The sequence below is a fragment of the Prionailurus bengalensis genome, chromosome A3 (assembly GCF_016509475.1).
Source record: "Prionailurus bengalensis isolate Pbe53 chromosome A3, Fcat_Pben_1.1_paternal_pri, whole genome shotgun sequence".
In the NCBI taxonomy this organism is placed as follows: domain Eukaryota; kingdom Metazoa; phylum Chordata; class Mammalia; order Carnivora; family Felidae; genus Prionailurus; species Prionailurus bengalensis.
In genome coordinates this window covers 96,180,048-96,195,779 of record NC_057354.1, presented here as the reverse complement: position 1 = coordinate 96,195,779, position 15,732 = coordinate 96,180,048, and the positions used below count along the sequence as shown (strand labels likewise).

The window sequence follows — 15,732 nt, the reverse complement described above, 5'->3', positions numbered from 1 at the left end:
TGGAAAAGAAAAAGCCATAATTTGAAGAAAATTATAAAAAAAAAACTTCAGTAGCAAAAGCAAATATACAGGAGAAAAGTAGATCAATCACTTATAGAGCTAGTACAAAGGTTAAAAGACAATAAATAGTACAATCAATTGTATGTTAAAAATTAGTTACAAGGAAGTCAAGCACACGAAAGATACCTGAAAAGACCACAAATACATCGAGGTTAAATAACATGCTACTAAACAATGAATGGTTCAGCCAAGAAATAAAATAATAAAAAAGGTACATGGAAACAAATGAAGATGATAACACAACAGTTCAAAACGTTTAGAATGCAGCAAAGCAGTGCTAATAGGGAACTGTATAACAATACAGTCTGACATCAAGAAGCAAGGTAAATCTCAAATAAACAAAGTAATCTTACATCTAAAGGAGCTAGAAAAAGAAGAAAACCTAAAACCAGAAGAAGGAAGGAAATAAATGATACACAATTAAAAATAAACAAACAAATAAATAAATAAATAAATAAAAAGAAAGAAAGAAAGAAAAAGAAAGCATCAATGAAAGCAGGAGGCAATTCTTTGAAAAACAAAACAAAACAGTCAATAATACTGATAAACCTCTAGCAAGACTTATCAAGAAAAAGAGAAAGGAGTAAAAAAAATAAAATAAAATCACAAATGAGAGAGGACAAATAACAACCAATACCACAAAAATATATAAAATTATATTAGAATACTATGAAATATAGGCCAAGGAATTGAACGACATTGAAGAATGTATAAATTCCTAGAAACATATAAACATATAAACATATAAACTACAAAACTGAAACAAGAAGAAATAGAAAATTCAAGCAAACCAATAACCAGTAAAGAAACTGAATAAGCAATTAAAAAAACTCCCAAAAAGAAAAGTCTAGGAACAGATGGCTTCACAGGCAAATTCTACCAAATATTTAAAGAGGAGTTAATACCTACCTATTCTTCTCAAACTATTCCAAAAAAATTTTTTTCAGAAAACAAAGGAAAACTTTTAAATTCATTCTATGAGGCCAGCAATACCCTGCTACAAAAACCATGTAAAGACAACACCAAGAAAGAGAACTACAGGCCAATATCCCTGATAAACATAAATGAAAAACCCTCAACATAACACTAGCAAACTGCATAGAACCATACATTAAAAAAAAATCATTCACTGCAATCGAATGGGATTTATTCCTGCATTGCAAGGGTGGTTCAATATTCACAAGTCAACCAATGTGATACATCACATCAATAAGAGAAAGGATATAAGAACCATACAATTATTTTAACAGATGCAGAGAAAACATTTGACAAAATAAAATATCTATTTATGATAAAAACCCTCAACCAAGTAGATTTAAAGGGAATATACCTCAAGATAATAAAGGCATATATGAAAAAGCCACAGCTAACATTATCCTCAATGGGGAAAAACTGAGAGCTTTTCCCGTAAAGCCAGCAATAAGGCAAGGATGTCCAGTCTCACTACTTTTATTCAACATACTACTGGAAGTCCTAGTCACAGCAATCAGACAACAAAAAGAAATAAAAGGCAACTACATTGGCAAAGGAGAAATAAAACATTCACTATCTGGAAATGACATGATACTTTATATAGAAAAACCAAAGACTCCACCAGTAAACTGCTGGAACTGATAAATTCAATAACGTCACAGGATACAACATCAACATATCAAAATTGGTTGAATGTCTGTACATCAATAATGAAGCAGTAGAAAGTGAAATTAAGAAAACAATTCCATTTACAATTGCACCAAAAATAAGATACCTAGGAGTAAACCTAAGCAAAGAGGTGAAAGACCTGTACTGTGGAAATAACAAAACACTGATAAAAGAAATTGAAGACAACAAAAGAAATCAAAAGACATCCAAGCTCACAAAATGGAAGAACACATTTTGTTGAAATGTCTATACTACCCAAAGCAATCTACATATTTAATGCAATCCCTATCAAAATACCAAAAGCAATTTTTTCAGAGAGCTAGAACAAACAATCCTAAAATATGTATGGAACCATAAAAGTCTCCGAATAGCCAAAGCAACATGGAAAAAGAAAAGCAGAGCTGGAGCCATCACGGTTCTAGACTTCCAGTCCTGTAGTCCATATTACAAAACTATAGTAATCAAAACAGTATGGTACTGGCCTAAAAATAGACACATAAATCATAGAACAAAATAAAAACCCCCAAAATGAACCGACAACTATATGTTCAATTAATCTTCAACAAAGCAGGAAAGAATACCCTATGGGGGGGGGGCAGTGTCTCTTTAACAAATGGTGTTGAGAAAACTGTACCACTTTCTGACACCATAAACAAAAATAAACTAAAAATGGATTGTAAACCTAACTGTAAATGTGAGATTTAAAACTATAAAATCCTGAAAGAGAACACTGGCAGTAACTTCTCTGACATTGGTCATACCAACTTTTTTCTAGATAGATGCCCTAAGGCAAGGGAAAAAAAAACAAAAATATACCATTGGAACTTCATCAAAATAAAAACAATCAACAAAACTAAAAGACAACCTACAGAATGGGAGAAAATATTTGCAAATGACATATCTGATAAGGGGGTAGTATCCAAAATATATAAAGAACTTATATAATTCAACATCCAAGAAAGAAGTAATCCAATTAACAAATGGGCAGAAGATGTGAATATACATTTTTCCAAACAAGATAAGATAAATGAACAATAGACACATGAAAAGATGTTTAATATTATTCTTCATCAGGGAGATGAAAATCAAAACTACAATGAGATATCACTTTGCACCTCTCAGAATGAGTAAAATAAAAAACACAAGGAACAACAGGTGTTGGCAAGGATGTGGAGAAAGGGGAATCCTCTTGCACTGTTGGTGGGAATGCAAATTGGTGCAGCCACTGTGCAAAACAATGTGGAGGTTCCTCAAAAAGTTAAAAATAGAGCTACCATACAGTGCAGCAATCACACTACTGGGTATTTACCCAAAGAATAGAAAAACACTAATCCAAAGGGATATATGCACCCTTATGTTTATAGCAGCATTATTTACAATAGCCAAGATATGAAAGCAGCCAAAGTGTCCTTTGATGAATGAATAAAGAAGATACACACACACACACACACACACAAACAGACTATTATTCAGCCATAAAAATAATGAAATTTTGCTATTTCCAAAACCCAAATAGAGGAAGAGATATAATGCTAAGCAACATAAGTCAGAGAAAGACAAACACCATATTATTTCACTTATATGTGTAATTTAAGAAACAAATGATTAAGGGCAAAAGAGAGAGAGAGAGAGACAGAAGCCAAGAAACAGACTCTTAACTATAAAGAACAAACTGATGGTTACCAGAGAGGAGGTGGGTGGGGGCATAGATTAAATCAGCAATAGGAATTATTCAGTGCACTTGTGATGAACACTGGGTGATATACGGAAGTGTTGAATCACCATACTGTACACCTGAAACTAATATAACACTGTCTGTTAAGTAACTGGAATTAAAATAAAACCTAAAAATTAAAAAAAAATAGTTAAGGGGATTTGCAAAATAAAGACAATGTAAAATATGATTACATTGTGTAAAACACAAAATCGGGGGGGGGCAATAAAAATGAAGGTGTTTAGAATGTGTTTGAACTTAAGTAACCATCAACTTAATATGGGCTGCTATATACTTAGGATGTTATTTTTGAATCTCATGGTAACTGCACAGCAAAACCTAGAATAGATACACAATAAAAAAGAGAAAGAAAGCCAAGCATAACACTACAGAAAGTTATCAATCACAAAGAAAGAGAGCAAGAGAAGAAGAAAGGAACAGAGAAGAACTACAAAAACAACCAGAAAACAATGAAAAAAATGGCAATAAGAATAAAAATATCAATAATTACTTTAAATGTAAATGGTCTACATGTTCCAGCAAAAGAAATAAGGTGATGGTATTGGAATGGATAAAAAGAAATTAAGACCCATCTATATATTGCCTACCATAGACTCACTTCAGACCTAAAGACACATACAGATGGAAAGTAAAGGGATGGCAAGAGGTATTCCATGCAAATAGAAGGGAAGAAAAGCTGGGGTAGCAATACTTATATCAGACAAAGACTTTAAAACAGAGTGGAACAAAAGACAAGGAAAGGCATTACACAATGATAAAGGAGTCAATCAAATAAGAGGATATAAAAATTGTAAATATCTATGTACCCAACAGTGGTGTACCTAAATACATAAAGCAAATATTAGTAACATAAAGGAAGAAATTGACAGTAATACAATAATAATAGGAGACTTTAACACCCTAGTTACACCAATGGATAGATCATCCAGGCAGAAAATCAATAAGGAAACAATGTCTTGGAACAACAAATTATACCAAATGGACTTAACAGACATACAAAATATTTAATCTAAAAACAACAGAATACCCATTCTTTTCAAATGCACATGGAATATTCTCTAAGATCACATGTTAGGTCACAAAACAAGTCTCAGTAAGTTTAATAAGACTGAGATCACATCATGCATCTTTTCCAACCACAATGGTATGAAAATAGAAATAAATTATAACAACAACAAACACAAAGAAATAAGAGCACAAATATGTGAAGGCTAAGCAATATGCTATTTAACAACCAATGCGGTAATCAAAAAATCAAAAAGGAGATTAAAAAATACATGGAAAATGAAAATGGAAACACAATAGTCAAAAACATTTGTAATGCAGTGAAAGCAGTTTTAAGAGGTAAATTTATAGCAATGCAGGCTTACTTCAAGAAACAAGAAAAACCTCAAATGAACAATCTCACCTAACACCTAAATGAAGTAGACAAAGAAGAATAAACACAACTCAAAATGAGTATAAGAGAGGAAGTAATAAAGATCAAAGAAAAATAAATTAAAAAGAAACTAAAAATAATAGAAAACATCAATGAAACCAAGAGCTGGTTCTTCAAAAGATAAACAAAATCATTAAGACTTGGGCCGGATTGGAGGGGAAAAGGAGAAAGGAATAAGAAATGAAAAAAGAGAAGTAACAACTGACATCACAGTAATACAAATGACTGTAAGAGACTACTACAAAAATGTATATGCTAACAAATGGATAACACAAAAGAAATAGATAAATTTCTAGAATATTCAATTTTCCAATATTCAATCTGGAAGAAACATAAAATATGAAAGATAATGAAACTGGATCAGTAAGCAAAAAATTCCCAACAAACAAAAGTCCAGGGCCAGATAGATTCACAGGTGAATTCTACCAAACATTTAAGGAAGAGTTAATACCTATTCTCTATAAACTATTCCAAGAATAGAAGAGGAAGGAAAACTTCCAAATACATTCTAGACGGCCAGCATTATCCTGATACCAAAACCTGATAAAGCACTACACAAAAGGAAAGCTACTGGCCAATATCCCTAATGAATTCAAAAATCCTCAATATTAGCAAACAACATTGAACAATATATTAAAATAATCATTCACCAAAATCAAGTGGGATTTACTCCAGGGATGCAAGAATGGTTCAATATCTGCAAATTGATCAGTGTGATACATCATATTAACAAAATGAAAGACAAAAATCACATTATCATCCCAATACATACAGAAAATTATTTGAAAATATTCAACATCTGTTCATAATAAAAAAAAGTACTCTCAACAAAATGAATTTAGAAGGAACATGTATCAATATAATTAAGGTCACAAATGACCAACTCACAGCTAACATCATACTAAGTGGTGAAAAGGTGAGAACTTTTCTTCTGAAATCAGAAACATGACAAAGTGGTACCTGGGTGGCTCAGTTAGTTGAGCATCTGACTTTGGCTCAAATCATGATCTCACAGTTTGTGAGTTTGAACTCCATCTCAGGCTCTGTGCTAACAGCTCAGAGCCTGGAGCCTGCTTCGTATTCTGTGTCTCCTTCTCTCTCTCTGTCCCTCCCCTGCTTGTGTTCTGTCCCTCACTGTCAAAAAATAAACATTAAAAAATAAAGAAAAATATATGACAAAGATGTCCACTCTGTTTCATTCAACATGGTATTGGAAGTCATAGCCACGTCAATCAGACAGGAAATAAAAGGCATCCAAATTGGTAAGGAAGAAGTAAAACTTCCATTATTTGTAGATGATGGGACATTATACTTGAAAACACTAAAGACCACCAAAAAACTACTAGATATATAAATGAGTTCAGTGAAGTTGCAAAACACAAAATCAATATACAGAAATCTATTGCATTTCTATACACTAATAATGAAATAGAAGGAGAAAATAAGAAAACAGTTCAATTTATAGTTGCACCAATAGAATAAAATACCTAGAAATAAGTAAGGAGCTGAAAGACTGGTACTGTGAAAACTATAAAATAATGAAGAAAAAAATTGAAGATGACACATATGAATGGAAAGATAAAATATTCTCATGGATTGGATGAATTGATATTGTTAAAATGTCCACACTACAAAAGCAATCTGCCAATTCAATGCAATCTCTATCAAAACACCAATATTATTTTTCACAGAACTGGAAAAAAGAATTCTAAAATCTGTATAGAAACACAAAAGACCCTGGATAACCGAAGCAATCTTGAGAAAGAAAAAACAAGCTGGAGGTATCACAATCACTGATTTCTAGTTTTATTACAAAGCTATAGTAATCAAAGCGTATGGTATTGGCACAAAAATGGACTAGTACATCAATTGAACAGGATACAGAGTCCAGAAGTAGACCCATGCTTATATAGTCAATTAATATGAAAAAGGCAGGGACAATATATTGGGGAATATATTGGAGAAAAGACAGTCTTCAAAAAATAGTGCTGGGAAAACTAAATAGCTATGTGCAAAAACAATAAAACAGGAACACTTTTCTTACACCATACACAAAAACAAACTCAAAGTGGATTCAAGACCTAAATGTGAGACATGAAACATCAAACTCCTAGAAGAACACATAGGCGGTACTTTTTCCAACACTGGCCTTGGCAATATTTTTCTAGTTATGTCTCCTCAGGCAAGGGAAATGAAAGCAAACACAAACTATTGGGACTACACCAAAAAAAAAAAATCATTTGGGGCACTTGGGTGGCTCAGTTGGTTAAGCCTCTGACACTTGATTTCAGCTCATGCAGTGATCTCATGGTTAGTGAGATCAGAGCTCTGTGCCAGGCTCTGTGCTGACAGTGAGGTTCTCTTGAGATTCTCTCTCTCTCTCTCTCTCTCTCTCTCAAAACAAATAAATAAATTTAAAACAAATCCTTTGCACAGTGAAGGAAACTATCAAATAAACAAAAACAACATACTGAATAGGAACATATATTTACAAATGATATAGCCAATAAGGGGTTAATATCCAAAATATACAAAAAAAACTCATATAACTTAAATAAAAAAAAAAAGAAAAACAGTCCAAATGAAAAATGGGCAGAGGACCTGAATAGACTTTTTAAAAAAAAATTATTTATTTTTGATAGAGAGAGACAGCAAATGGGTAAGGGGCAGAGAGGAAGGGAGACAGAATCTGCAGCAGGCTCCAGGCTCTGAGCTGTTAGCACAGAGCCTGATGCGGGGCTCAAACTCACAGATCACGAGATCATGACCTGAGCTGAAGTCGGATGCTTAACCGACTTAGCCACCCAGGAGCCCCAATTTTTTAAAGAAGATGTACAAATGGCCAACAGACACAAGAAAAGATGTTCCCTATCACTAATCATGAGAGTAATGGTAACCAAAACCACAATGAGATATAACCTAACACCTGTCAGAATGGCTTGAATCAGAAAGACGAAATAATAAATGTTTGGATATGGGAAAAAAGGCACATTTGTGCACTGTTGGTGGGAATGTAAATTGGTACAGCCACTATAGAAAACAGTATAGAGGTTTCTTTAAAAATTACAAATAGAAATACCCTATGGTCCTGTACTTTTCCTACAGGGTATTTACCCAAAGAAAATGAAAATATTAATTCAGAAAGGTATACGCACTCCTATTTTTCCTTCAGCATTATTTGCAATAGCCAAGATATGGAAGCGATCCAAGCATCCATCAATAGATGAATAGACAAAGAAGATGTGATACACACACACACACACACACACACACACACACACACAATCTTGCCATTTGCAACAACATGGATGGATGTAGAGTATATTATGCTAAGTGAAACAAAAGAGAGAAAGACAAACACTGTATGATTTCACTTATAGGTGGAATCTAAAACACACACACACACACACACACACACACACACACACACAGACCCCTAACAAAATAATCAGAGACAGACCCACAAATACAGAGAATAAAGTGATGGTTGCCAGAATGGAGGTGAGATGGGGGTACTGGTAAAATGGGTGAAGGGGAGTGAGAAACACAGGTTTCTAGTTATGGAATAAATAAATCATGGGGATGAAAGTCTCAGCATAGGGAATATAATAAATTGTATTGTAACAGCACTGCATGGCAATGGATGGTAGCTATACTTGTGGTGAACATTGCATAAATACAGAATTGTCAAATCACTATGTTGTACACTTGAAATTAATGTAATGTCATGTGTCAAATATATTTCAATAAAAAAAGTTTTAAAAGGTAGGCACTGTATAGCAAAATCAGTACTTGTATTTTTTTTTCTATGAACAGAAGAGCTAATGAGAGAGCTGGTGTAAAGGGAGGTAGACGGTGGCCTTTTAATGGCCAGGTGTGACATGGAAGGGACAGAAAAGGGTCAAGGGCTGAAAGCAAAAACTAAGTGATACCTAGACTGAGGTATCAGCAGACTGAGTGTCTGCACTAAGGCAGAAATTAAGTTTGGGAAGAATGGGGTGATTACATGTTTTCTGAGCCCAGTGCTCAGCATTTTACAGTTGACTGTACCCTGAAAGTTCCTTTTCTTAGCCTAAATCCTTTTCCTTACAGATCAGAAGTTACAGTTGGTCTCAAAAGACAGCTTTGTTCCTTGCTATACAATTAAACTTAGGTTTCTTTTCTGAGCTGCTGCCATCTGCACACCTTATGTTATTGGGACACAAGACTGGTACATGCTATTTCTTACTGAGAATGACATCAGAAATATGGAGTCACCCTCTGCAGGACAGTGCTTCTGCCACTGCCCATGAAATAGAAGTCAAGGACTGAACAGGAAAAAGACATGAGGCATAATTAGTTTTATCCTCCATGAAGAAGTTATTTCACAAATAATGAGGCAGAACCTCTCCAATTTTAATAATAATGGACTGTATATCATTGAGATGACTGAATCAAATTAATGTTAGCTACTGGTAAAAAATAAAACAACATGATAATAAATGCAAGGGGCTTGTTTTTGTTTTTTTTTGCCCTCCAGATGCAATTTAAACATATGATTTGAGAAGAGTCAAGTTTCAATTCCTAACCAGCTATCTTCTTTCCTTTAGAGAATATAGTACATAGGGCTTTTTACAGTATACAGCTAAAACTATTCTTCCTTGAAGTAGAAAATGCTGGGGCAACAATAATAATGATAATGCATACGGTTAAGTAGAGAACTCAGGTGAGAGTCCACCAAAAAATGGCTCAAGTCAGCTTCATCTTTGCCAGAGAGGCTCTGCAGATGTAGATAGCGACAAATACTCAGATTCCCGTGTTCCATTTCCAATTCACGCCCTCGTCTGTTTCTCTGGCCGTTAATTACTGTGTTCCTCCCTTTGCCCTCAGAAAGAGGCATGAAACTCCTCATCAGGTGGTAGGACAAATGATAATCAGTGTTATCCTAGACATTTTATTACTCAAATAAGCATAAAATGATTATATGAAATCCCTAGGAAATTGAAGTGGCCTTCTTTTTGCTTTTAAAACTATACTTTGACTAATAGAAAGTCTGTTTTATTTAACATCATCTAACAAGACCCCCTCAAATATATCTCTCTTCCATGACCAGTTATATATAATCTAGAGCATTATAAAATGTTCTTCTGATCTAAACTAGCAACTTGACTAGATTCATTATTCACTTTGAACTAATGAGATTATTTTTACAAGTGATGTTATTAACGGATTACATAATATCTATCAGATAAAATACGAATACCATGTTGAAAGCAAGCAAATTAAGTCATCACAGGCCTAGAAAAGCAACGACTGAGACTGCCAGAATAGTCTGATTTGTAGTAAATTCATACTTAGCTATGAAGTATCCTTAAGTAGTAGCTCAGACTGTTTTTTCCTGCTATTATTTTTCGTGTGTGAAATAAATTTGTGAAGCCGAGAAAGACTAACCGGATGTACAAATTTGAGCTTCTAATGAATACAATGACATTTAAAAAGTCTCAAAGGTCACCTTCATATTACTAAAGTAATTACACTGAAGTCAAAAACAATTTAAAAATATTTAGAGAAAGGCCCAGGCAATGTCATTAGTATATATTGGCCAGAGGCAAAGGGTAAGGGGGATGAGGCAGAGATATTCCATATTTTATTACGTAAAATCAATTGTAGCCTTCTCCTATTAGAAGCATTCAATAATCCTTAAAAATATTGTCACCCATAAGGTGATATTTTGGCATTACCATATATCTTACATAGTTTTATAAACAAATATCATGTTTAATCATTAAAATATCTTGATCATGTGCATTTGTGTTTCCAATGGAAAAAAATTGTAATACAATGTTAGCTTATATTTGTATAGCAGCATAATTTACAACTGCTTTACCTCGTTGGATTTTAAAGCTCTCCTATGAAGATTATAAGAAAAGCATTATTTCCCCATTTTGCAAATAAACAAAGACAGTAAGAGGCTGGTCTAAAATCACCTGTATTCAGCTTCAAAATCCAGGGATTTTTTTCATTGAGCTTTGCTCTCCCTTGATTTGCCCTTTGTGTAGTAGGAAGGGCAGAAATGTCACCTCCCTTTAAAGAGGAGATTAAAATTGCAGTGGCAGAAACAGCAATGACCCCGGTGAGGCAAAGCCTCCCGACAAAATTCTGACTGATCTCTTGATTTATTAAAAGCACTGCTTACAGCAGAAGGGAATAAAACTTATACAATTTTTAATTTCCCTGTCAAAATTATGGGATCAGATTGTGGAAACTGAATCTTTGTATGTAAGGGTAAAACATGAGCTGAGATCAATGCTTGATCATGACTTCGCATTCAACCTATTACATGTATGTATGCACACACAGATGTATAGATGTACATTTTTTTCCCCAAAGGAATATAAACAAATCGTTCACCTTATCTTGAAAACAGTATTTAAAAACATTGCAAAACAGCACAGAACAAAAATGAGTCACTCAACTCCCAGGGGTTAGATTTTATGACTGAGTTGGTATAATTAAAACAATAATAATCACAAAAATGAATCTGTCCTCCTTGACTATCTGCTAAGAATTAGGTCCATATCATTTTGACTTACACATATAAATTTTATAATACCACTACCTTGCTTTGATGTAATATTTTAATTTTTCAGCAGGCTCTCACATGCTAATATACACTGTTACGCTTCTGGGTTTAATGAGAAAATCATCTTCCTGTCTCTGGGCCTCACCTTGTGAAGTCTGTCATTTCCATCATGATCATACACATCTGCTTGGCCAGCACAATTATATCATTGCCGCTGTCATCCCATTTGGCCACTTCGGCATCCAGCTTGCTTTTCTCTTGGTGGAATATCTCCACCTGCTCAGCTATTTTTGCCTTCTCCTCCTGCGGTAGTTGTGCCATGATGGCCTGTGTGGGTTACAGAATAAGTGTGACTAATATTGACAAAGTAAAGTAGGTTGACTCTGCCTTAAGTTAATGGCAAAGCCAGACCCCGACAAGGTTTATAGGCTGCCCCGCCATTCCAGAAAGTACGTTTTCTCCATCCCCAGGAAAGCAAAAGCATAGACTGGTAACATCCCCCAAATCCCCGTCCCTATTCCTATACACACACAAAAATAGAGAGATCCAAAAGGTATGTGCACATTGACAGTAACAGAACTTCTGTGTTGCTTTGATGACATATGTTTGTTCAAAAGAATCTATTCTTGACAATTTTTATATTTGGTCTCAAGAAACTTTTACCAGATGAAAGAATGCACCTCTTTCAACACTGAAATCTGTTCAGAGAAGGAAAAAAAAGAAAAAAGGCTTTCTGTCGCTGGAAAGAAGAGGAATTTTAAACAATATCTGAGCATCCAAGTGGGGTGGAGAGAATTTCCATAAGTGTTAATGAAGGAATGCATGATTAGACACCAAACAATCCCCTAACCCAAGGCATTTCAGGGATGGCATACCTATTCCCAGCCCTCTTCCATCTTCCCTGTGGAAATTCTGAGATAACCATGACTCCCTACAGAGCCTATTAGTATGCAGAAGTAGAAGGTATGATGGGATAAAATATAGGTTTAGGAAGTAAAGGTCGATTTTCAAAAGTTGCTAGGTAAGGGAATGTAGAAAAGCAAGAACTACAGCTGATTCTCATTATTCATGGAATCTTTCTATACAAATTTGCCTACTCTCTAAAATTTATTGGCAGCCCAAAATCAATACTTGTAGTGCTTTCTCGTCATTCACAGACATGCAGAGAGTTGCAAAAAATTGGGTTCACCTGTCAGGCCTATTCACAGATATGGTTGAACAAGGAATTCTCTGTCTTTTCGTTTCAACACTGAACAACAGGTCCCTTCTGTCGTCTATTTGGTGCCATATTTTCCACATATTTGTACTTTTTATTGGTAATTTTGCTATTTAACATAGCCCCCAACCATAGTGCTCAAATGCTTTCTAAGTGTCCCTAAGCACCGAAAGGCTGTGATGTGCCTTATGGAGAAATATACATGTATTAGACAAGGTTCATTCAGGCATGAGCTACAGTGCTCTTGTCCATGAGTTCAATGATAATGAATCAAAACTATAAAGCATATGAAAGGAAACATTCGTTAAACAAGATTCTGTATTTATTGGTTGAAATAAAATGTTGAGACCAGGAGCTCTCAGGAACCTAACACTATTTCCTCTAAAAGCCATGACTCCATAGCTGCTAATTAAGTGTTCATGGTGATGTTATAGAATATAGGTACCACAAATAAAGACAATCAACTGCATTTGGTAAATACCATGTATGCATTGCCCTGAATGCAATGTCTGGAATCATTTCATTCCATCCTCATAGAACCATGTGTGACCTGGTTCATAGAAAGGAGCATGTGGATAAGTATGACAGCACTAGTAACCCTCTGGTTCTGGGATATGTGTGTTCAGTAATGAAAGCATGATTTGGGAAACTTAAAACTTTTGCAAAGGACAAGTAAAATAACACATACAATAAAGCCTTGCTTCCTAAATTATAAAGTTTGTCCTAATGTAAGTAAATTATTGGGAAGAAAGGTTGTTGATTTCTAGTAAAAATATCAATGGACATAAACTCAGGAAAACTGGGCTCAATGGGCTCTATCACTGACTTAGGTTAAGACTTAATCGCTACTGGATCATATTCTTAACTTCTTCAGATCTAAGAATAGTAAAAAATTACCTCAGGGTGTTATAGTGGACAGCAAATGAAATAACAAAGGTGTTGTGTTTTTTCCAAAAAGAGAAACAAAAGCATCTATGGGATTATTGTTAATATATTAGTATCATGACTATATTAGTTTTCCTTTCCAGCTACCCCTTGAGCTCATTACTTAGTTGCTATGAAAGAGAAGGGATGGGCCCAGAGTCTATGTTACTATACATAAATAGACAATTGACATGATTCCTTGAGTACAGAAATGTATACCAGGTACTATGCTAAGAGGCTTATGTATGTAAAAAAAAAACAAAAACAAAAACAAGAAAACAAAAAAAAAATCTACTTAAGCATTCTACAAGATTAATAATATTATTACCACTATTTTATTAATGGTGATACTAAGACCCAGAGAAATTAAATTCTCAATATTACACAACTAATAAGCTGTATGTATAGGATTCAAACCCAGGTCAACTAACATCATACTTAACTACCGTGTACAAGTGGATCACCATGCACAACCATACAGATTTGACACTACACAATGATCCCATTCCAGTGGGGCAAGTATTGCTGAAATCACAAGCATTGTTCACCAGGCTGGATGTCCTAGAGATGAGACTTTATTTGCCTGAGTAAGGGATCTCTTTGTATAATTTACATGAAGGTGTCCTCAGACAAGTAGCTGCACAGATACATCTTACTAATATACAGCCATGTGTACAAACTTCCATGCAGGCATGTGTGTGGCTTTATATAACTAACATGTAAGTGTCTGTGTATGTGTATGTGAGTGTCCACGTGCATATACACAAATTGCTATCCATATTTAAAAAGTCAGACTGGGACAAATACTATATGGTTAAAATAGTATTTTTGAAGAATATTTTAAAGTACTTTAAAAACTATCAAAAAGGTGGCTGATATGCCAAAGAGTTGATTATAAATTCAAATATGAAATACTGTACTAATAACAAGACAGCTATCCCATTGCATTTGAGATAAGTATGGATTTGCAGAAGTTAAATATGCACTTTTTTCCTGAAGCATCCCTGTCTGATGATCTGATGCTGTCCTAGATTAATTTGTCGTCCTCATATAAAACTGATATTCATGTTTTACTTAGACCTCAGAAGTCCTAACTAGAATTATGTAAACCATTCATTAGGTGCTTTTCTGTAGAATAATCTGTAAAACTACCCACCAGACCTTCAGACTCTATATTCAATACCCAGATGGAAAGCAATGAAACTTTCATTGTCTCAAAAGGGTTAATTTGTGCATTGAAGGGTGTACACTTTTCTTTGAACTCTGTCACATGAGTTTTAGTTGTATAATTTAGGATTTGAGTATTAACTGCCTTGTTCTAATCTCTAATTCCTATTGATGCCCTACTTTTGACTTCTCTCAGAGCTTCCTTAGGGTAGAGGCCTCAGCATCCTGCAAACAGTAGAAGCTCAATATATATCTTCTGATTGACTGTGTAACCATTTTTCCACTCACTGCATCAACAGAGTTCAAGAGAAGTTACTAGAACTGACAAACATTTTCTAAGGGCACAATTCTGAAGAAAAAAAAATGGCCCCTTCAAAGCAGATTTGCAAAAGAACATGTTATTTTGACTCTAGGGGTGCTCAACCCACATAATGCACTTAATGGTGTGTGACTTGGGTGCAAGTGTCATTACATTTGCTTCTGCTTATGTAGCTATCGATGAGCCAAAGCCTTTTCCTAAATATTCTTAAAATGCTCCTGGCTTTTAAAAATTCATAATTGACCTTTTTTGAAACTGGAATCTTAAAAAAAGGTTATCTATAAACAGTAGATCACAAACTGCAAAATTTGCAAGTTAATCAAATTAAAATTCAACACATGCGTTTTAATTAGGTCTTATCAATGTAACTCAGCAGTTTGAAATGTTAACACATTAAAGTTTTAGCTGGAAAAAAAAAGATGACTACATTCAAATCAAGTTGAATAGAAAATATATAATATGCAATTGTTCATTCCCTCAAACTAAGGCAACATGAGAAAAATGATTTTCATGGCCAAGAGGAAAGGGAACAAATCAGCTTTTCTGTATCTGTGATGTGATCACCTGGGGTGGTCTTAGAGTTTCTGCTGGTTCTATGCATAGTAGCCAAGCACAGCTCCAGAGATTGGCTGATCTGGGGCCCCATATTGTGGCATCAGAGACTTTAATC

General features: G+C 34.5%; 1 protein-coding gene across 4 annotated transcripts in view; it reads right to left on the bottom strand.

Moving 5' to 3' along the window:
- Window positions 1–15,732, bottom strand: part of CTNNA2 (catenin alpha 2) — a 1,115,456-nt gene that overhangs the window by 60,528 nt on the left and 1,039,196 nt on the right. For all 4 annotated transcript variants that reach the window (XM_043603825.1, XM_043603826.1, XM_043603827.1 and 1 more), the window contains exon 15: window positions 11,582–11,763. In XM_043603825.1, coding sequence (XP_043459760.1) covers window positions 11,582–11,763 — 182 coding nt within the window. The remainder of the gene's footprint in view (window positions 1–11,581; window positions 11,764–15,732) is intronic.